General features: G+C 47.3%; 1 protein-coding gene across 10 annotated transcripts in view; it reads right to left on the bottom strand.

Moving 5' to 3' along the window:
- ptprt (protein tyrosine phosphatase receptor type T) overlaps positions 1-24,426 on the bottom strand; it is a 138,434-nt gene that overhangs the window by 97,424 nt on the left and 16,584 nt on the right. For all 10 annotated transcript variants that reach the window (XM_061688123.1, XM_061688122.1, XM_061688121.1 and 7 more), the window contains exons 3-8: positions 13,601-13,770; positions 13,415-13,525; positions 11,995-12,076; positions 10,898-11,013; positions 7,961-8,135; positions 1,784-2,077 (exon numbers count right to left, since the gene is read on the bottom strand). In XM_061688123.1, the coding sequence (XP_061544107.1) occupies positions 1,784-2,077; positions 7,961-8,135; positions 10,898-11,013; positions 11,995-12,076; positions 13,415-13,525; positions 13,601-13,770 (948 nt within the window). The remainder of the gene's footprint in view (positions 1-1,783; positions 2,078-7,960; positions 8,136-10,897; positions 11,014-11,994; positions 12,077-13,414; positions 13,526-13,600; positions 13,771-24,426) is intronic.

Genomic DNA, 24,426 nt, shown 5'->3' on the forward strand with positions numbered 1-24,426 from the left:
CGCACGCTCACGACACGGTTTTCCCCCTTCCACCCAAATTCAAATTCCCACGTGAAAGACGTTCGCCACCTTTCGCTCCGTCTCGCGCATTTCTTGACTGCTTCAAAGCATTTGAAGTTCAAAGTGCTCAGCTCATGTCGGGAACTGTTCCCATTCCTCCAATCTATCAAACTTCACAACGGAGTTGTCAAACGAAAAAGAAAAGAAGGGACCCCATTCGAAACGTCCTTGCCGAATGCCGTTCCAACTTCGAGTGCACGAGTTCAATTCAATTCAATTCATTGGTGTCTTCAGCATTCGCGTGCGATTTCTCCACAAATTGCATGTGGACTCCCGCGTTGCATTTTCCCTTTTCTGTCTTTGCTTCTGATTGGCCGGAATGCCGCAGCGGCGAAGACTTCGGGGTCTCCGAGCGCCATCTCGCGCGGACCGCAAATCTCAATTCTCTTTCCATCCACTGACATTTATTTGTATTTCTTATTTTGTTTGTTTGTTTTTTAAGCGTAGAGGAAAAGCCCTTTTTTTGGGGGTGCCGACGGGAGCGCCAGCGGCTTTGCGTCGAAGCGGCGCAACTCCCCCAAAAGGCTTGAAGCCTAATTTGGAAGGTCGGCTTCCCGTCATCTTCCGACCGACGGGATCGCTATTAAGATGATGATGACATTTGCGGAAAATGGATTCAAACCACCTCTCGTCGCTCTTCGTTGCTATCATCACTATTGCTCGTTACCTCGACCAGTATTGATATGTTTTGCTCGATTTGATGTATTGTTTCCGCACGGTTTCTCTACGTGTGCCCTGCATCGTGCGTCTGCTCGGTCCAATTTCTCCCCTCGCAAAGCGCAAGGACGCCGGTCGGCGTCTGCGGCCGCGACGTCCGACGCCGATCATCTCAAAACGAGACGAAAGGTCCCGAAAGCGAAAGATTGGCGAGTGCGCGCTTGGTAGCGAGGCTTTTTTTGGTTTTGTCTGTTTTCGTACGTCACATCGATCCTTCCGCTTTTCGGAATCCTTTTTGCTTTTTACAGCTTCTTTTTTTATGAAACGTTCGAGCGCAGCCGGCGGGATGAAAATCTTCTGGCCGGCCGGAAAAAGAAGAAGAAAAACAAAAAAAAAAAAGACCTTTTCTCCTTTTCTCATTGCGGCCGTCTGTAATTGGCTGAAGAACATTAGCCTAACGAGGCGGCTCGGTAAGTTTTCCCTGACATTTGCCGCCGCCTCCCTCCGGGTCGGCGCCCGTCCGGCGGGCGCGTCGCTCTTCCTTTGTCGGCCAATTAGACGGCGCCGTCGGTGCTCGACCTCCGCGACCTCCGCGTCAACCGGCTCGTTATTCCACTTTTGACTGCTTGGGATTGTTTCCCTGCCTGCCTCGCCGCCGCCTCGTCCGAGCACCGTTTGGATTTTTCGAACAGAATAATCGTGCATTTGTGAGAAAGTCATCGTTTGCATCGTATTTTCTCGCTAGGAAAAAAGTGGAAATCTGTCAAAACGTCCCAAATTCAAAAGACCTCGGAATGTTTTCGAGGAGAAAGTCGTACTCTTGTGAGCATAAAGTTGTATTTTTCCTTTTGAGAAGGTTTTCATTTCGCTAGAATGAATTCTTCTTTTTTCGTGGAAGAAAAAATAAAAAAGAAGAAAATCATCATCGAATGAGAATCGACTTGAAGAAAATGTAACCCATTTATCATCATAAAGTCTTCTTTTGTTCTCGAAATATATCAGCTGAATCCTATTTTGAAGAGGAAATGCAATTTGATCACATTTTGTCCTAAAAAGAATCACGTGCCTGCGCATTTGGTTCTGGTGACCAGCGGCGGTCCCGGGGGTCCCGTGCCCCCCTCGCCGGGCCTGGACAGCAGCACCTTGATCTCGTACTCCACATCGGGGTCCAGGTGCCACAGCTTGTAGGTGGGCGCGTCCACCACGTGGGTCTCGGCCCAGTTGCCCGAAGCGGTGCGGTACTCCACCTCCTTCAGGACGATGGGCCCGTCGCCGATGATGCTGTTGGCGTTGGGTTTGATCCACAGGTAGGTGGCGCCCACGGCCAGGAGCTCGGGCGGGGCGATGGGGGTGGGCGGGGCTGCGAAATGGAACAAAAACAGCATGAGCTGCAAAGGCCCTCTCGGGAAAGCGTCAGCGCTTTGTCGTTGTTGATCTCGGGCCGTAGAAATCGACGTTTGCGCTCGCCAGCGGTAAGACTCTTTGGAAAACTCACCTGCAGAAACCAGTTTGACTTCGCGACACGGAATTCGGTGCAAATGTTTATCACGAGTCAGGCCGCAAAGTCTGCCGCGTCGGTTTGAAGCGGCACGGCGGCAACGTCCGATGCCTCCGAGTGGCGCCCTGCGGAATTTCCAAAACCTGAAATTCGGTTGGCATGCATCAAAAGGTCTCACGAAGCCACGCCCGAAAAGACACGAGAGAGTTTTGACGCTACCGGCGAGCGTCCTGTGGAATTGCAGCCGGTTGCACTCGACAACGTGACATTTGGCACGGGTGACACGTTTGTCCTCAAAACAGCGAAAGCGGGGCCATTTTGCGGCGTCGGCCGCTCTTCTGTACGAAGACGCGAGACCGCGCCGATAAAACCGCTCGCGACGGTTGCCGCTGCCCGAGCTGTCCGTCAAAGGCCGGGCCGCCGCGGGCTCCTGTGCTAAGTGACGCTAATGCGAAGTGAGCTTTGCGCAAAAGTGAGAAGTGAAAGTGGTTGGCTGGAAAGCTCATTTGTCACCTTTGTTGACAGCAAGTTGAAAAGCAGCCTGTCACGTCTAAAAGCTTTTGGCTGCTTTACGACTTCAAATTCAAGCACACAAACATATTTATATATTTATATGCCTCGTTATACTTACATTTAGATTTATACACTGACTGGCTTTATTAACATGTGGGAGAAGGTGCGCTGACCCGAATATTTGGCTTCCCTCAAGGCCGCTTCGGAATATTTATGAATACAATTTACGGATGCGGTCCGCAGGCCCGGCCGGCCGGCTGTCAATCACTGACACGCGCGCGCGGGCGCACACACAAACACACGCGCACTCTCGAAACACAGCGGTGCTTTGAGACACGAGCGACGACTTTTTTGAGGTACAAATGCGCTTCGGCCCCCGCCGCAAGATGGCCGCAGCAAACGTGGCAAGCAGCATCCGTTCGCGTTGGTGTCCTTGCAGCGGAAGGACACCATCAGTTGGGGGCGCTAACGTGCCATTGGGCTGCTTTGCCAACCGCCACTGAAGAAAAACGACAGCCCAGGACAATAGATTAGGTACGGTCATGTTTTGGACAGACAACAAATGTTACGACTAGCGGCTGGATATATATATATATATCAAATTATTTTTAGCTTGGAGCACTAAATGTAATTCTTCTTCTTCTTCTTCTTCCCAATTCTTTATATTTAACTTAAAAAGATGCAAATTTAGGCCCGAGCGAGTAATCCAATTGAATCGGCTGACTTTTTAAATTGGCAAAAAGAAAACAAAAAACAAAAATTGGCAATTGTTTGGTCTTGTTTTGACACAATAACACATGACAACATGAGACGAGGGTAATGACCTTCAGGCAAATATTTGAAAAGACAAATCAGATTTTTCTCTCAGTTGAACTGTTAAATACTAAAGGACAAAGTATTGCGACACTGTCAAATATTGAGGGACCAAAAAAGAAGTGATTTCATTCATTAAATTGTGTTTATTAATCGGTGAACGGAATTTTATTCTGTGCGCGTGTGTGTTAAAATGCAGCATAATAGTGTTAAGTGCGATTTTTTTTCATGAAAAAAAACCCCCCAAAAACTTTGTGTGTTTTGAAAACAGATGAGTTGCGTCTTCCTTCTTGTCAATGGGGAACAATTCTAATGAGGAGAAATTTCAAAAGCAAACAAACAGACACGAGAAATGTTTTTGCGGCGCAGCAGAAAGCCTGCAAGCGCGCTTGATTGACAGCCGCTGGCAAGCGTCGCAGGCTGCGCCGTATTCTCAAGTGCTCGAGTCAAACTCACCAAAGTCGCTCAAGTGTCAACACTGGCAGCGTGCGCGCGTGACTGAGTCTCATCTTGGTTGGAAACCTTAACTCTCGTCTTTAAACCCGAATTTGAAACCTTAACGGTGTCTTGAAACCCCAAGCCGGTCCTCGGACGGGGTCCCGAAACCCTCCCCTTTGTCCAAATTGAAAAGGCGACTCGGCCTCGAAAGCTTCAAACCTCATCTGAAAGCCCAGCTCCTAAAAAACGAAACTTTTGTTGCATCCGTCCGCAGTCACGGCTTGAAACCTGACCCAGGCTCGAAACCCCGCCACGTCTCCGAGTCCTAGTGCTGCTCTTCATCCTCATCTTGGTCTTCCTCAGCAGCTCATAGCTGCTCATGCATTACTTATCCTTCCGCCTCAGAAATTCTTTAAGGAGTGTTCTATCGGGCTATCGCGCGCGCATACACGCACACGCACACACACGGCGTGCGATGCACACGAAAGAAAACCAAAGGACCTCCGCGGAACACCGACGTCGCCGCTGACTTTCGAACTTCCCGAGCTGGAAACAATAAAAAGGCCATTTTTCACGCTGTCGTGTGATGTTGCTCATTTTCCATTTTTTTTAAATTTCATTTCTCACATTCTGGCTTGAAACCTTTCAGCTAATTCCGAGATCCAGATTTCCCAAACGCCCCCATTTTCCAACATTCCGCACAGCGTCCCAAAGCTAACGCTGATTAGCATTTCTACTGCGGCGCTCGAAGCTCTTTAAGCAACAGAGTGAACGCTAACAATGCAGCAGCAACATGTAGACGGACAATATAGCGGTACTCGCCGTCATATAGTCTTTGTCCTCTGCATAGAACGGCTAATATTAGCGCCGCACTGACGATCCGGGAGAGGACGCAATAGAGACATTGTCTAAAATTCCAATCGAACCGTTCCAACTTTAAACTGTTGAACTTATTCACGACACAATTTTTCACGTCCCCTAATTCCGACATTTGACAAGACAACATTCAACATTCATATCTGACATAGCTTCCCACATTACTTGCACTCATTCAAATCAATCCAACTCCAATTCAGAATTGTGTATTACATTGACAGAATTCCCGCATCTTCCCAGTAAAACGAGCAAATTCAGACATCTTTGACATCTCGACCTCTTCGAGCCATTTCAATTTGAAACTGTTCATCTCATTTGGGCATACTTGGCAAATAAAGAGGATTCCGATTCCGATTCCGATTCCATGAAGTCCCACACTTTTCACACTGAAATTCCAAAACGAAGAGATCGTTTGCATCCTCCTTCCACAATTCCAACCATTCCAACTTCAACGTGTTCAGCCCAGTCCAGACAACTGCTGATGACATTCCCACATTTTCCTCATAAGATTCCCAAACGAAGAGATATTGTACACATGGACTTCCTCCTGAAGGCTCAACAATGCAATTCCTTCGTCAGCATTTCACACCAATTGCGTTCTAGAGTCGCTGTTGTTGCTAAAGGCGGACACGCGGTGGCGCTGCCGTGCGGGCTTCCAATGGAGGACCGTGGGCGGACTGCGGAGGCCCAACCGCTAATGTCCACACGTTTATTGATTTTCGTGATGTGGAAAAATATATAGAAGACGCACAGTATGTGGGCAAAGCGACACACACACGAAGACACACAACTCCGCTGGTTTTGATCGGCAGTCGTGCAGCTAAGCTCCACCCCACTGAGTCTTATCTCTGACGGACAGACCGTGCGCACACGCGCGCGCGCGCGCACGACAAAAGCGGGACGACACGAGCTACACACAGCGATGCATCGACACAACGCTGGCAAAGATTTGAAAATGTTGCTTGCGCAGCACCAAATGCAGACACGCACGCTCTGTCACGACAAGAGCCACCAAAAAGTCTCAAAAGGCCTCGCCCCACACGAAGCGGGGGAGGCGGACGGCCGTTTTGCTCCGAAGCGGACATGTCAACTTCAATTGCTTTGCTGTGCCTGACGGGAATAAGAAAGGAAAAAAAAAAGCCCCAAAGCCAGTTTGCGTTAGCAAAACGCAATCGTGTAGACGGGTTCGTTACGGGTAGACACAGGAAGGCAGCCGTTTTCCCTCAACCCGAATGAGGAGAAGCGCCGAAGACAAATGCATGCATGGATGTCAATCGCGAGTCTACTCAAAGAAGTCATGCTTCAAAAGGCCCTCGATTATCCTTGAAGCAAAGTCTCCATTTTAGGGTCCTTTTCGGATCTGGGAGGCTTTTGCAACCACACGGTTTCAAAAGTTCCAATTCATCGCTGCAAAAGAAAAAGAGAAAGTGATCACGCTCCAGATCTTAGCGAGGTTGGCACACGCAACTCCCATGCGCGCACACGGGCACACGGGCAGCCTCTTTGGCGCGGTCACACCTGAGTGCACCAAACGCTAATTAACCCCGATTTCACTTCGACACCCGGGAGGACGAACAATCCCGTGCGCATGCGCGCACGCGCGCGTGAAAGGGAAACGCACACGCAGGTGCACGGTGCCTCAAAAAAACAAAAAAGGTTGAACATCGTCAAAAAAGATACACAAATGGAGCCAGAGGGATGATAACAGTGGAGCCAGATTTAGCAACATGTGTGCGCACACACACATTTACAAATACACAAAAGGCTTTAAGGGTGTGTGCGTGCGCATCACGGACTATTTCCCCTGGCATGATGCATGGCTTACAACACCTGAGCTTCACGTGCACACACGCACGCTGCATGAGTGGGTATCGTGCTAACAGATGCTAATGACAGTTTGGGTCCCTGAACTCATCAGAACGTGACTCGCTTGCGGGTACACACACACGCATGCAGACACGCACGCACACGCACACACACACACGCACGCGCGCGCTCCAGCTTGCCGGCAAATTCCAACATGCTTTGTGAGCAATAAAGGCTTAAAGTCATCATTCCTGGCAAATATGCACGGAGAGGCCGGTTCAATGCCGTCGACGGCCAAAGCGCAAATGCTTGACAATTTGCCGTTGTCTCCGATACGAACGCGTTTCAGATTCGGAAGCAATCCGACAAAATCTCAAGGGGCGTCTGCCGAAAAAAGGAGCGCTGATCATCATCATGTCACCCGAAAATGTCCGCCTCCAACCAATATGGCTGACTTCCTGTTGCTTTCCATCGAGACTTGTTTGCGGGTCTGCTCACGACAGCCATTTTCCGTAGCGGGGCGCGGGCGGGCTCTGGGTGAGAGGCTCTGGGGTACGCTCTGAACCGGTCGCCGGCCAATCGCCGGGCAAACAACCGTTCGCACCTACGGACAATTTAGAGTCTTCGATCGACCTCGCGTGCATGGTTTCGGGATGTGGGAGGAAAGCGGAGTACCCGGAGAAAAGAACATGCAGACTCCACGCAGGCGGGGGCACGAGATGTCATTACGGCCGACGGCGAGCGATCGCCGCGCCGGCGTAATTGTATCAGCGGCCGCGAAAGCGCATTATCGGCGAGCGGGCTCCGCGCCGCCGCGTCAATAAGTCGCTCGGCAGGACGCTTCCTGTCGGCGGGATTCGTTTCCCCTTTTATTGAGCGGCGAGCAGAGATGACATTTGAGGCTTTCTTATTGGACGACCGAATGTCTGCCTGCGCTGAAGGGAACTTACGATGTTAAACTGGTGACTGTTTGGCGTGTTGAACACAAACGCGCGCGTGCGTGTGGAGTGCCCGCCCACCCGTCAGCTGCAAAGTCAAACAGCTGAGTCCATCTTTTCTTGTCTATTTTGTAGAACGTGTCCGCTTCAGTGTGCAGAGGTTGAAGACGGGCCAAAACTACGCCGTCTTTTGTACAATTTGTTCCCGAGATGAGATCGAGGGCAAGGAGAAAACGGAGACTGTGGAGGAGAACGAGGGTCTTCCGTATCCGAGACCGATTTCATCCCGAGATGAGATGAGATCGAGGGCGACGGGAAACGGCTCACCGCAGCCAGGTGGAGACCGCGGACCGGGTCTTACCTTTGACGATGAGGTCGGCGTAGTTGGACACGCCGGAGCCGCCGTCGGTGCGGATGACGCAGCGGTAGCGGCTGGTGCTGCGCTGCGACGTGTCGCCCACGCTGACGGTGGACGAGAAGCGCCGGTGGTTGACCACCCGCGTCACCATCGGCGCCGTGTCCCGCCCGTTCCGCTGCTGAGCAAACGCACACGCGCACGTTAGCTTCTTTTTCAGGGTTATGTGTTGTCATTTCTGTCACTGTGCTTCCTTTCCAGGCTTTTTTTAATAGCGTCACTTCTCTCACTCTGTGCTTCTTTTTCAGGCTTTTTGTGGCGCACTGATGTCGCACCTTTTCTCACTCTGTGCTTCTTTTTCACGTGGCTATCCCGCATTGTGTCACAATCACTCGGTGCTTCTTTTTCCGGTTTTTGTGTAACATCCTGTTGTCATGCTCACATTTGGTGTATTTTTGAGACTTTTGCGAAAAACACGGCTGTGCTCGCATTCCGTGCTTTGTTTTTCAGGCGTTTATGTAGCACACCGCTTTATCGCATCTGTCATGCTGTGCTTCTTTTTCAAGTTTTTCGGCGTCCTACTTCCGTTGCGCTCTCACTCTGCTTCTTTTTCAGGCTTTTGTGTATCACTGCAGTCCCAATTTGACACTTCTGTCCCCCTTTTTTGTCGCAAATTGCTGTGACCCTCGCTCACTCCTCTCACTCTGTGCTTCCTTTCCAGGCTTCTGAGCACAACGCTGCTGTCCCACATGACACCCGCTGCTGCTATACTTTCTCACAATGCCTGTGCTTCTTTTCAGACTTTTGTGTAGCGCATAGCTGTCACGCTTTGTGTCACACTTGTTCTGTGCTTATTTTCCAGGTATTGTAAAAAAAATAAAATAAATAAATAAATAAAATGCCACTGTTTAGACACGCTGTAGAACAGAGAAAAATGTTCCAGCCCCAATGAAGCTGAAATATAGAAATTGTTCTTCTTCTTGTTGTTGTTCGACGTGTTCTTCTTCGGTTTTTCTAGCCCTAGGGGGCGCCCTCCCGCCTCCATTGCAGACATCATTAGCGGTGCACTTTGCACGCGAGCTTTTAATCAGCTCCGCGCTACAGCTGGGGTCTCCGAGGCGGCACGCCGCGTGAAATCTTTCTGCAATTAGCAGAAATGAATCGCGCTGCGGTTTTGCTGCTCGGCTCTTCTCGAGCGACGCGAGGATCCGGGCCGATGCGGATGCCCGTCCGTACATGCCGTGTGATAACGCCGCAATAGTCACCATCGCGATGATGACGACGGTGGTGATGATGATGACGATGGTTTGGAATGATCAATTAAACAAAATAACGGGTCTTTACTGCTTGATTTTTTTTTTTTTTTTTTTGCTTTACTGGACCACTTCTTTAATCAACTTAGAGTATTTCCCTTATGTTTGACTCTATTGCTTGACTTTATTAATGTACGTCTATACTTATTTACTCGTTTGACTGTACTTCTTTACTCCACTATTTTATTTCTTTACACTACTTTATTTCAATTCTTCTTGACTGTATTCCTGCTCCACTTTACCAATGTAACTATTTACCGTAATTTCCCGTGTGTAACACGCAGGCCCCAAAGTTGACCTCAGAATTCTGGAAAACCCTTCTACCTATGTATAACGCATTTTTACAATGCGTGATTTTGCTTGTACCCATATGATCAAAACATGAAGTATTATCTGTATTTTTATTTTATTTTATTTTTTCAAATAATGATTACGAAGTTAAGCACTTTATTTGAACACGTAATACTTATTTTATTTACTTGCTCTTATTTTGAAATTCACAGCTCTAGTTTGATTTAGCGAATGAGAAAACACACAATTGCGCTCATACGTTTGATTACCCGGGCAGAATTCGTAAGACGGGTTCCGTTCTTGAAAGAAAACATGAAGGACCATTTGATTTGAATGGGATTCAAACTAAACGGTCGAGCATTTCAGAACAGCGTTATCATTAAACAAAACATAACCATAAAGAAATTCATTATAAATAGTCGAGAGGGTTTTAAAAGGACAAAATACGCGTGAAATAATGAAATGAATACGGTGTCTCGACTTATCGCGCCGTCCCGGAAGCTAACTCCCGCGATAAACGAGGGTTCGCTGTACGGCCTTCTTTATTTCTTGGTTTCTTGATTTCGATTCTTCTTCGCTGTATTACTGTTTGACTTTACTTGAGCAGTGCAACTGTTCTTGAATTTGTCCGTGACGGGTTTAACCTTTTTACGTTTTGATAACTTCCCCTTTCGCCTTTCCCTCGTGACTTCCAATTCTTCTTGACTGTGTTGCTGCTTCACATGACCGAGTAACTTTACCAGCGTAACTATTGACGTCTTGCGACTACGTGGCCTTACTGCTTTCATACTTGAGGCCTTGCTTCTTTCCATTTTATTACGTGATGTAATGTGCAGCTTTACTGCTTTCATTTGTTATTGTTATTATTCTTTCCTTCTTCCCTGCACGACTCCTTTACGATTGTATTTCTTCTCTGCTTGTTCACCGCCTTCACGTTTCGTGTGTGTTCTTTCCAGTACTCCTTTTTTATTTCGATTCTTCTTGACTGTATGACTGCTTGACTTTGTTACTTCGACTGAGCTAGCTATTTACTTAATTTCCTGGTGTACTTCTTTTTCATTTCTTTTTGACTTTACCTGACTCCTTTACTTTGTTACTTTACTGCTTCAGTTACTTCTTATTTGACGCTTTGCTTCTTTACATTCCATTTGATTGCTTTCCTGATTTATTATCTTTAACGTACAGCGTTAATATGGTCATCTTGACTTTTGACTTCTTCGCTGCCGTTCCTTTTTGACTGTTAAATGCTTGGCGCATTGGTAAGTATTGTTACTTTACGGTGACGTACGAAAGTCTACTTTGTCAAACGCAAACGTGCGGGTAATTCGGCCGTACGGACCTGCAGCCAGAGTTTGTCGTGCTGAGACCACTTGCCGCCCGCCGTGCACTGGAAGGACGCGTTCTGACCCACGTTGACCTCCACGTTCTGAAGGCGCAGGAAGTGCGGCGCTTTTCCTGGAACGGCAAATGCAAATACGCAAAATGACACGAAACAGGATGTGCATATTACCGTAGCCGGACCCGCGTCGCCACCCGCCCGTCGCCGATCGGTCGGAGGTCGCGCGATCGCGTGATTGCGGGTCGGTGATGTTCCGGGCGGCAATGCGCGGCGGCAGCCCCTCCCACCGCAGCGCCCTCCGCCCCCTCGGCGATCTCGGCGCACGGCACGGGGCGCCGTTGGGTCCGGGCCCGCCACTCTACGTCCACGGAAACGATTGGGAAAGTGGAACGTTTGCGCTAACTACGGTAATTAACGCTGCATTAGAAGTGTACGGATATTACACATGATGCCAATATGCCACATGAGAGGTGTATCATCGATGAAATACGGCATAGTTACGGTACATTAAAGGTGTACACAAATGTCATGTGAATTTGCCACAATAAATATGATGTCGATGCAAAATTAGAGTATACGTTAAATATGATGTACATCTGGTACAGTACAGATGTATAAATATGAGCTAAATATTAAATATGATGTCAATATTACACATGAATAAACATTAGAACATCAACAAGTAGAGGTGTTCACATCAAATACGATCACGTATGGTTCATTAGAAGTGTATAAATAATAAATATGATCGACATAACGGAACATTAGCTGTATATAAATATTAAATGGGATCCAATGATGCCACATTAGGGGCGTATACAACATGAAATAGGACGTAAATTCGAGGAGGATACATTCATTATGATGAACATATGGAACATCGGAGGTGTCTGAAGCGTGAAGTAGGATGTAAATATGCGACTTTGGAGGTGTGGAGCTATTAAAGGCGACATGGACAATTATGGCAGATTAGCTTGTCGGATCGGAGCGATGAAGACGGCGAGTTAGGCCTTCTTCTTGCCTCCGTGCGTGTGCGTGGAAACGGAGGACGCTCGGCGGGGCATGATGACCGCACGCGCACACGCCCGCTCACTTACGGCAGGGATGAGCCAGAACTCGAACGTCGTCGACGGCGATGACGCCCGGGTGGCCCTGGACTGAAACGGCTTCAAATATGACCTGGGGAGGAAGAGGGGGATGAGGGTGAAGGCGAGAGAGAGAACGGGAGAAGAAGAGGAGCGCAAGACCCACACCGGACGAGATGGTTCCGTCTCGCGGCTCCCCTTCGTCCTCATTATTTGGATCGATTTTTGACCTCAATAACGCTTGGAAGGATTCTGATTCCTCCGTTTTTGGACGCCTTCCCGGTTGCCGAAGCAGCGACGCTTCAAGTCCAATTTCGAGTTTTGGCCAAACTGTTTTGCGTGACGCTAACTGACAAAAGCGCGTCGACGACTCATTCGAGCCACGAAAGCGCCGTCGTTCGTCGGAATGACGCCAACGGTCGCCGCGCTTTGCCAAATGCCGCGTCGCCGATCCCTCCCCCCCTGTATAATGTATTTCTTGATTTGGATTTTGCCAGTAATCGTTTTTTCCCTCCGAAACAATTCTCAGCTTTTGACGGACGGCCGCTTTCAATCAATGAAATATTCCGAACAGGCAAACGAATCGATCTTCGAGCCGAAATTCAGTTCTCGATCGAACGATATGAAGACGTTGTCATTTTTCATCGTCCTCATTTCTCCTGACTCCTCTTCATCTTCATCCTCGTTTGTCCTCTTCCTCGTCTTCATCAATGGCTCGCGACGCCTCGTCATGGTCCTCCTCTTCCTTTTCGCGCCGTTCCTCACGTTTGGCGTCCGTTTGAACATTCAGCAGCCGGGCTGCGCGCCACTGACCCGCCCGCCCGCCCGCCCGCACGCACACACGGGGCCGCACTTGTCAGCGTTGCGACCACTCGCCGTGAATACCAACAACCTGTGGTATTGGTGGTATTTCACAATCCGACCTGGAAAGTTAAGTGTGTTTTTGTGCGCATTGCGTTGCAGTTTTTTCCTCCATCGGTTTGGCTGCCATTCTCCAAACAACACGGACAAATCTCCGAAGGACCTCTCGCAAATGTTTACAGTCGCAGTCCTTTAATGTCTCGGTCCGTCTTCGGAAATGAAGACGTTTGTTTGTTTCGAGCGCTTTGCGATCGTCGGCGTCGTTTCATTGTCGCCGTCGCCACTTGGTCGCGCACGAGTCCACGGTATACATTTATTTATCCGTGTACCGTATACGGCTTGGTCAATTTCCCATTTCGCTGAACAAAGTCCCCCAGTGGGTCTTGATATTTTGACCAATTACCGACCCAATAAAATGGCTGGGTCACCCGACGATGCAACGTTACACGAATGGCGCCACCTATTTTGGGTTTTTTCCCCAAAAGCAAAGGCAATCCAACACACATACCCTCAGTGCAAATATGTCGATATTATCGACAGTAGATGTCCAGCGCGTGTATGCGTGTGTGACCTGATAGGAGTTGGGCCAGAAGGTGGAGACGGCCAGCTCGGCCTTGAGCCACCCGTCCGTCACGGCGTCGCTCACGTTCCACACCGGGTTGTTCTGAGCGCCGCCGTTCACCTGAGCAAAAGGTTCACAACGCCACACGTTGACTTCGACGCCCGCCGCCAGGTTAGCTTGTGTCGCTAGACCGACCTCGATGTAGACGTTGAGGGCGCCCGGGCCGGCGCCGTCCGGCCCGGTTACGGAGTAGAGGAAGTCGATGCAGTGGGTGTCGTTTTCCTTGAGTTTGGGCATGCAGAGGTGCGCGCGCTGACCCGACGCCCGACCCGAGGCGTTCACCGCCATCATGCCGCCTGCGTGACCTAACGCGCAGGCGCAAAAACAAATTGGAAGAGAAGAAATGACTCCACCACCACCACCACCACCACCACAACAAGAACAAGAACAAGAAGAACAAGCGCAAGAGCGCACACGTTGCGTCTTCAAACACATTCTGCGACTTTTGCTTTTGTCACCAACAAGACGGATTTTCAAGACCAACTTTACTTTCACTCGACTTCTTTAGTACTTTCTATAATCCGTACGACATTGCTGATTTACGGATGAACTCTTGAATATCGCTTTACAGTTTTACCTCTTGACTCGTATTCATACTTCACTGTTTTCGTCATGAACTCATTTATTGCTTTATTTATTTCCCACTTTCTTCCTGAATTTGTGTTCATATTTTATCGCTTTATGGTGATTATTTATGACTTTAGTTATTGACTACTCTATGGCTTTACTCTTGACTCATTTGATCCTTTACAGCTTGACTTCCTTTTTTTACGTTAAATTGGTCCTACTTTACCGCTTTCATTTACAGCGTCAACTCTTTATTTTTCCCTTACTTTTGTGTTGGCGTTATTTACTAGTGTACTTCTCTATCTGACGTAATTTAATGTATTAGTGTGTTGACACTTGACAGTTTTACCTCTCCGCTACTTTGCGCTTCGCTTATTTCGTACCGATTTATGACTTTGCGCGTTGACACGTGTACCCATTGCCTGACTTCGAGAACACTTTAGCGCGATACCGAACGAATACGCTGCGGCTTTACTACGTTGATGCTTTACGTATGTGCAGTGCTTCCTCATTTCTTCGCTTGCTTTATTACTTTACAACTGAACGACGTTTCTGTTCTTCGCTAATGTAACGCTTGACTGTTTTAGCAATGTACTATGTTGTTTCACGTGTACAGCTTCATGTATTGACTTGCTTCTCTCGTCCATCATGGCTTCGTGACTTGTTGGCTGATTTACTTCTTGCCGGCGGTGCATCTGTACGTTGATTTACTTTGCTTTTGGGTTTTATTTCTTCAGTGACATTTGGCTTCTTTACAACTTCCATTCTTACTTCCTTTCAGCTTTCCACATTTGATACTCTTATTGCTTTACCTTTTTACAACTGAAATGTTTGATTGGATTGTCCTATTTTTTTTCACTTCTTTACGGATTTACTTTTGTACTGGTATTCTTTAATACCTCACTGCTTTCCTTGTTAACTTCCTTACAACTGCGCTTCTTTGGTACTCACTCACTGACTACTTTATTTTGCGTGTATAATGTGCTCCTCGACTCCTTTGCTTCGCTACCGCAGCGCTTGATGTTCTTTCTTGATTTGATTTGATTTCCGTCTTTCTTCCGTCCTTACTGCTGTCGTTGTTTGCTGCTTGATTTCTGAAGTGCACTGTTGTTTTCCTGCCTGCCTGTTCTCGCGCTTCGCCGGTGCTCGTCTGCGCGTCTCCTGATTGAAAGTACACGCTGTTAATATACAAAATGCAATACAGTAAATACATACTGTATGACATAAAGGACCAAATGTGATTCTTTGCATTAGAATGCGAACACGAAGCATGGATCATAAGGTTTTTTTGGGGTTTTTTTTTTTTGTCTCGGATCAGAACACATTGGAGATTGTCACGGTCACTGCGGTGTGCGAGTGCGTGCGGTAATAATGTATGTGTATTGCCCCTCCCCGAGGGCCGGCAGCCGCCGCATAAAAAAACCTTCTGCCCGTCGAGTGTGTTTGAAGGTGTTTTACGACACGGGTCCCCTCTCTGGAACACTGCCACGGGCCGGCGCCAGATTTACACGCTACGCCAGACGCGGCACATCCTCAATCACTAAGGTGTGTGTGCGCGTCTGCGCGTTTGTGTGTGTGTGTGTCGGGTGGGCGTGTGTGAGCGAGAGAAGATAAAAACGGATTCAAGAATTAAAGCCATTGGAGTGAAAGACACACAAACAATCAAAATATATTACAAAGGAAAATGAAAAGGTTTCTACGACAAGTATAAAATAAATATACACAAAACAAAAATAAAATGAGAAAATACTAATAACATGTAATATATGTGAATAAAAAGAAACAAAATAAAAAATGGACGTACAACAAACTGAAATACAGAACATACAATACATCCCATCAATAAATACATCAATTTTAAAGAGATTGACCAAGAACAAAACAAAACAATAAATAAAGTAAACAAAAAACAAATAGACCAAAGAAATGAAGAAATAAAGAAACAAGTTCACAAAAATACAAATGAAAAATATATATATGTTCCAAGGAAAAATAACTAAAATGACACCAAAAAAAGGATAAAACAACAAAAGACAAAATATAAATTAAAAAACAAATAAACAGACAATATATCCAAAAATGAAACGAATACCAACAAACAATAACAAATATAGAAATTCAGGAAATGTACAAATAAGCTCCTTTTTGTTTTAAAAAGTCACCAAAAGCTAATGTTATGCTATTATTTGGCTTTGAATGTGTACTTTGTGTGTCACGTTTGAGGTCAACGCCACACAAAGAAAAAATCAAATGGGCCAAAAACAACGTTTCCTCAGCACCGCTTTAATGAGCCGTGCGAGAGGTCAACGAGCGTTGCTGTTGTTGTGACATTTTCCCTTTCCAAAGGCCCGCAGCAGCTCGTGCTGACTTTGAGCCACCACGACCTGCAGGCAAAAAGTCATCCGTCCCGTCCTGGAGGTTCGCCGCCTTTTAACCCACAACAACAGCAATGCGTATTCTTTGTACACGTTTGGATTTTTCACTCACCCACACACACACACACACACACACGCGTTTTATGTACATGTTTCTATTTTGTTCATGTCTCCAAAGTGTTCTCTGTCAATTGACCGACTGTTGTCGTACTCAAGCGGCTCCGACGACCGGGTTTTTTGGACATACTTGGCAAATAAAGATGATTCGGATTCGGATTCTAAATCGGATTCTGATTGGGATTCTGAATTCCTCTTTTTTTTTTCTGTATGAATATGATTTGTTTGTATTTGTTACTTTTTTCCATTCTTTCTTCCCACATGCATGTTTTAGTTGTATTTTTCAAAAGTTTTGTTGGCTTTTTTTTCTTATCATCACATACACACCCACATGCTTATGCTTGATTGTTATTATTTCTGTCTATCCATTTGTTTAGCTCACACACACACACACACACACACACACGACAACGGTATTAGGTGCGCTCCGTAACTTCAGCGATGCCGCCAATTCGCCGGCTCGTAAGAAAAGTGGCCGGCGGCGAGTGGCAGCGGGTAGATCGGCGGTGAGCGCCGGTCGCGGCGTCGGTCGGGGCGGGCGCGCCTCCCTAAAGGCCCGATCGATGACGCCGACGGCGTTAGTGCCTCATTCGGGCGGGATTACGGAGGCGTCGCGATGGCCCGCGGGCGCGTGTGTGTGTGTGTGTGCGTGTGCGTGCGTGTCTTCCTATCCCTGACTTCTCGAGCGGCCGCCGATCAATGAGCAGCCTTCGCGGTCCAAAAACGTCGGCGCTCGCTCACCCACGCTGCCTACAATACATGTGGATGTCAATTTGCATTCATTGATGGCTCATTTTCGTGCGGTCAGACTTAATGACGCACACGCGGTTGCAGTTTGAAATTTGGGTTTCAAGCCGAAGTGAGGGCTTCGAATTAAGGTCGCGAGGCTGGGTTAGTATTCCAAATGACGGTTTTACGGTTTGGAGTTTCAATTTCGGGTTTCAAATTTAGGTAAGGCTTTCAAGTCCGAATTAGGGTTTCGAATGAGGGTTTTAAACCAGGGTGAGGTTTACAAATGAGTTATTCAAACCAACGTTAGGGCTTTAAATTCAGATTTGAAGCCATGCATTCCTTTTTCAATCCTTGCCATTTCAAAATGGCAGCCTTCCTTTCTCATGACTTCAAGCTATTGGCATTCCAAAAGAAAAGTCTTCAAAAAAAAGACAAAATGTGCCGATGCTTGTGTGTGCATGCTTCCTGCTTAGGGTACAAATAATCAACATATTTGATTTATTTTCATATTTTTCCGTAATGTTCATTCTTGTGATGAACTTTAAATGAAAACGAAAACACTTCAAAGGCAACGATAATCTTAAAGAAACTGTTAGAAAATAGATTTAATCTTCATCTTTGTCTGAGACGTTTATTTTTAAATGATTCATGAACACACACTCACTCACACGCATGTAAATATTTACATACAGATACACACTTATGTATATGTGTGGGTTCGCAAGTGTTTTCCCTGGGGCGGCGATTCTGGGAGTAATCGCCTTTTCGATGCCTCGCCACCTTTCAACACTTTTCGATGCCTCGCCGCCTTTCAACACTCTTCGATGCCTCGCCGCATTTCAACACTTTTCGATGCCTCACCGCACTTCAACACTTTTCGATGCCTCGCCGCATTTCAACACTTTTCGATGCCTCGCCGCCTTTCAACACTTTTCGATGCCTCGCCGCCTTTCAACACTTTTCGATGCCTCACCGCATTTCAACACTTTTCGATGCCTCGCCGCACTTCAACACTTTTCGATGTCTCGCCGCCTTTCAACACTTTTCGATGCCTCGCCGCACTTCAACACTTTTCGATGCCTCGCCGAATTTCAACACTTTTCGATGCCTCGCCGCATTTCAACACTTTTCGATGCCTCGCCGCCTTTCAACACTTTTCGATGCCTCGCCGCATTTCAACACTTTTCGATGCCTCGCCGCACTTCAACACTTTTCGATGCCTCGCCACCTTTCAACACTTTTTGATGCCACGCCGCCTTTCAACACTTTTCGATGCCTCGCCGCATTTCAACACTTTTCGATGCCTCGCCGCACTTCAACACTTTTCGATGCCTCGGCGCCTTTCAACACTTTTCGATGCCTCGCCGCATTTCAACACTTTTCGACGCCTCGCCGCACTTCAACACTTTTCGATGCCTCGCCGCACTTCAACACTTTTCGATGCCTCGCCGCCTTTCAACACTTTTCGATGCCTCGCCGCATTTCAACACTTTTCGATGCCTCGCCGCACTTCAACACTTTTCGATGCCTCGCCACCTTTCAACACTTTTTGATGCCACGCCGCCTTTCAACACTTTTCGATGCCTCGCCGCATTTCAACACTTTTCGATGCCTCGGCGCCTTTCAACACTTTTCGATGCCTCGCCGCATTTCAACACTTTTCGACGCCTCGCCGCACTTCAACACTTTTCGATGCCTCGCCGCATTTCAACACTTTTCGATGCCTCGCCGCATTTCAACACTTTTCGATGCCTCGCCGCATTTCAACACTTTTCGATGCCTCGCCGCATTTCAACACTTTTCGATGCCTCGCCGCACTTCAACACTTTTCGATGCCTCGCCGCCTTTCAACACTTTTTGATGCCTCGCCGCCTTTCAACACTTTTCGATGCCTCGCCGCATTTCAACACTTTTCGACGCCTCGCCGCACTTCAACACTTTTCGATGCCTCGGCGCCTTTCAACACTTTTCGATGCCTCGCCGCATTTCAACACTTTTCGATGCCTCGCCGCACTTCAACACTTTTTGATGCCTCGCCGCATTTCAACACTTTTCGATGTCTCGCCGCCTTTCAACACTTTTCGATGCCTCGCCGCACTTCAACACTTTTCGATGCCTCGCCGGATTTCAACACTTTTCGATGCCTCGCCGCCTTTCAACACTTTTCGATGCCTCGCCGCATTTCACCACTTTTCGATGCCTCGCCGCACTTCAACACTTTTCGACTCCTCGGCGCCTTTCAACACTTTTCGATGCCTCGCCGCACTTCAACACTTTTCGATGCCTCGCCACATTTCAACACTTATCGATGCCTCACCGCATTTCAAGACTTTTCGATGCCTCGCCACACTAAGAAACTGACAGTGATGATGATGATGATAATAATGATGAAGATTGATATCAGCGGCACGGTGGACGACTGGTTAGAGCGTCAGCCTCACAGTTCTGAGGACCCGGGTTCAATTCCCGGCCCCGCCTGTGTGGAGTTTGCATGTTCTCCCCGTGCCTGCGTGGCTTTTCTCTGGGCACTCCGGTTTCCTCCCACATCCCAAAAAACATGCATTAATTGGAGACTCTAAATTGCCCGTAGGCATACTGTGAGTGCGAATGGTTGTTTGTTTGTATGTGCCCTGCGATTGGGTGGCAACCAGTTCAGGGTGTACCCCGCCTCCTGCCCAATGATATAGGCTCCAGCACGCCCGCGACCCTAGTGAGGAGAAGCGGCTCAGAAAATGGAAATGGATGGATTGATATCAATGAAAAGATATTTAGAGCCCAGGGAGTGCAGAGGCTTTCTTGTAATTGCTGTACCCTATTTATTATCGTGATTGCTATGACGAATAAATGCCCTTTTGAGGGTCTCAACGTGCCTGAAGACTCAGTTGCCTGAATCCTGCTGTAAGTTTTTGTATTTTGGGGGGACTCAACATGACGCCCCAACAGTCACTCAGTGGCGCCGCCTGGACAGTTTGAAAGAAATTTGCCCATGACACCAGTTGAATCAATTGACATGAAATTGGATGGACATGTCAATTATAACAGAACGTATGAAAAAGTCTCAAGGACCCACGGCTGAATATGAAAAGGAAATCAGCCGTTTTGGTTTGAAGCAACCAATTTGCACTCAGTCCCGCCCCTGGAATTTCAGAGAAAGAAGCCATTTCACACATCAATATGAAATTGGATGGAAATGTCTATCATAACAAGACAGACAAAAAAAGTTGCAAAGACCCATGCACGGAATTGAACAGGACGACCGCCATTTTGGTTTGAGGCCGCCATTTCACGCTAAGACTGGCATCTCCTATAAAGTTTGTAAAAAAAAAAAAAAATAGCCTCCGACACCAGTTTCAGCGATTAATGTGAAATTGGGAGGACGTCAATCGCAACAAGACGTATGAAAACGTCTCAAGGACCCATGCCTCAAAGGGAACAGGAAGTCCGCCATTTTGGTTTGAAGCAGCCATTTGGAGCCAATTTCAACATCTGTCGTACAGAGCAGACGCGGGCTGAACAACGAGCCACCTGCTGCTTCACCCAAACACATCAAACTAATTTAAAAAAAAAACAATATATATACATATATATATATATATATATATATATATATATTTCCAATCGCTGTGACTCTTAGAAGGAACCAGGTCAAACTTGGCAAAGTTTAGCAGCATTTTTACATTCTTTCTAACTTGAGCGTCAAAAATGAGCGAGTGAGCGACACCTTCTTCTTTTTTGTCTTCTCCGTTTTCCTGACGTTCTCCTTCTTCTTTTTCTGAGATGTAAAACGCGTCTTTAAAACCCGCAGGAATCGGCGGCGGCGGCGGCGGGCAACGCAAGATTTTCACTTTGTGCTTCTTGCGCTTGTGAAACAATCGCTGTGATGGAAAGACGGCGCATGGATAATTTATGCGTTTCGGTGCCGGCTGTCAGCAGACGAGAGAAAAAAAAGAAAAAAACACCTTCAGCAGCCTGACGCAACAAAATTCAACAATTTGCGTCCGAGATAACAACAACCAGAAAAGCGCTGCGACTGTCAAAAAAGAAGTGGAGCACTTGCGTCAGAAAAAAAACAAAGGAAAAAAATGACAGAAACAGCAGAAAGGAAAGACGTCCATCGAAGACGACATCCTTTGGATCAACTTGCACTGACGGGATGCTAACGCTAAGAGCTAACTGACAGGATGCTAATGCTAAGCGCTAACTGAAAGAATGCTAATGCTAACAGCTAACTGACAGAATGCTAAGGCTAAAAGCTTTCACTGACAGGATGCTAATGCTAACAGCTAAGTGACAGGATGTATCGCGGGTTCACTGACGAGTAAAATTGCCTTTCTTGTTGAAAATGACGCATGTGAAGGGCGTTGGCGTCAAAATTGTCTTTGATGTTTCAAAAAAAACAGCTGTTACTTGACGACTTGATTGTTTTTGATGTTTATTTTTAGAACAGATTTTCTCAGGTTCCTTGAAAACTCAAAATGGTCTTTGTTTTTAAAAAAAAACAACAACAAAAACATGCACCGTAGGCTTAGTGAGGACTCCATTGTCTTGAATGTGTAAAACGTAGCTCAGTTAAACAGAAAATCTTTTTGGATGTTACAGAAATAACATTCATTCATGACTGAATTGTCTCCGACGTTCATGAAAGCGCGTGTTGGGTCGCTAGCCTCCAATTTTCAATTTCCCGGTACGAGCGTCTCTTTCTTTTCGATTTTCCTGAAGACGGAAAGGGCTCGCGGGAACATCCCGGCCACCGATAAGAAGGCAAAGCGCCCCCGCGGGCGGGCTCGGGGTCCGTTCGCGTCGACTCGGCGGAACGACGACCCGGGCCGCATCGTCATCTCGCCCGCTAACTGCAAATGAAGAAGGAAGCCGAAAAAAAGGCGTCTCTGTCGGCGGCGACCGGCGAGTCATTTTGCCGCGACGCGATTGGCTCGGCTCCGAGACGGGCAAATAAACAGCGAGAGTTATCCGGGGCCCGCGGGGAGCCGTTACTCCGGCGCGGCGCCGCCTTTTATACGCCGCCTGCCTCTTAAAAACGCTCGTTTATTGCTGCGCCCTGCGATGGACTGCTTTGCTTTTTTTTTTTTTTTTAACTCCTTCTGTCTGAGAGCATTTCTCTCACACGCTCACAAATATATCGACAAGGTGAAACTGCTGTCGAATTGTTGATGAATCCAAATTTCCTTGGAGAAATGGAACAAAATCGTATTCTACCTTTTGTCGTGTGAAATGTCTTTGATGATCAAAAACAGTGAAAATGCTTCGTTTTCTTCCCATTTCAACTATAAACAGGCGCTTGAGATCGGGTCCATAAGCTTACATTTATTATTAGTAGTCTGTCAACTGCTCCGTATTTTCTTTGACATTGACAAAATTGTTAATTTCATATTTGTTGATATGATGTTTATAAAACAAAAAATGTGTGTTAGGTTTGTTGACGTCTCAGAATTGGTATTATGTTCCTAAACACGTGTGTGTCACTTAGCGTATGCTATCCCTGTTTATTTGAAAACACGTTTGTGACGACGCAGTATCCGAACGTAGACGCCAGGTCAGCGATTCCCAACCTTTATGGAGCCGAGGAACATTTTTTACATTGGGAAACTCTCACGGCGCACCAACAAACACAAATGTCCCAAAAGGTGGAGAGACTTTCTGCCATCGAATAGAAGAGCATTTATTTCTTCTGTCTGTCTTCATATGCCAGTGGCATAAATAGATTAACAATTATAAGGCAATAATATTTGGACCCATGAAGTGAAATTTGCTCGTTTCCCGCGGCACACCAGAAGCGCTCTGGGAGTCGCCGCATTAAGTTAATCCACTGCATTGCTATTCATAAAACCTTTACCGTATCGGTTGGTCGAAGACTGAACTGTCTTTAGATGTTCCTAAAAACAAGCAGCTTCGGTTAACTGAAGACGTTTATAAAGCAATCTGCTGTATGTTCGGTTTGTAAATGAAGGTTTTGAGAAAATTGTGAGGTTGATTGACAACGTCCGTGTATCGAGCCCCCCCGAATACAATCGCGCGCGTCTCCCCAAACACTTTCGCGCGCGCGTTCTCTCAAAAGTTAGCAGAGGGCAGGTGAAGGTCGTTTCGCGGCGTCACGAAACGACTCGTCGGCCGCGCGAGTTCTGCTCTACGTTGACAGCTCGATCTGCCCGAGCGCCACTCCGGCGGAGAGCTCAAAGCGTTCGCCTGACAACTGCGCGCCGCCTCTCTCCCAGCGAGTGTTTTCCAAAGCCGCCGCCGCCCTTCCCCAAAGAAAGAAGAAGGCTGCCAGCGAGTCTCTGCACGCGCATTTCATTTCCTGTCAAAGGCGAGGTGCCGTTATGTTAAGTGCTCGCCGAAAGCTGACAAAGGGAAACGCCAATGTCTTGACAAAGAGCCACCCCGACGTGTCACCTGTGTTAAGAAGTACATCAGCTTTCCCAAGATCTACGGTGACGTTTCGAAGCCGAAAAAGCATATTTGTGTTCAATACGGCCACATAGGAGCGTATTTTGACAAAACATCTACAAACTTAGAAACCTTGCCTTGGGACCGTCAATTTGAGGTGTGACTTGATGTAGTTTGTCACCATTTCGCTGAAGGTTTGTTGACATTTCAAGCAAAAGCGCATCTTTTTGTTCAACTTGTGAGCACGCATTGACAAAATAACGACAGATCTTGAAAGCTTGCATGAAGATTGTTCATTTGAATTGTGACTCGATGTGGTTTGTCACCATTCGATTTTTTTACGCTAAATTAGCAAAGGTAAATAAATTGGAGGTTGGTGACGTTTCAAGCAAAAAAAGCAAACCTTTGGTCAATACATCAACATACAACAAAATATGTACAGTTCTAGGAAGCCCATCCATCCATCTTCCACCGCTTAGCCGAGGTCGGGTCGCGGGGGCAGTCGCTTTAGCAGGGACGCCCAGACTCCCCTCTCCCCAGCCGCTTCATCCGTCTCTTCCGGGGGGATCCCGAGGCGTTCCCGGGCCGGCCGAAGGACGTAGTCTCTCCGGCGTGTCCCGGGACGTCCCCGGGGTCTCCTCCCCGTGGGAAGTGCCCGGAACACCTCACCGGGGAGGCGTCCGGGAGCCATCCCAATCAGATGCCAGATATTAGTATTCATGTTTGAAAGGGTTAGGTTTTCCAACAAATGTTAGGGTTTCAAGATCA

The sequence above is a fragment of the Phycodurus eques genome, chromosome 10, assembly GCF_024500275.1.
Source record: "Phycodurus eques isolate BA_2022a chromosome 10, UOR_Pequ_1.1, whole genome shotgun sequence".
NCBI lineage: Eukaryota > Metazoa > Chordata > Actinopteri > Syngnathiformes > Syngnathidae > Phycodurus > Phycodurus eques.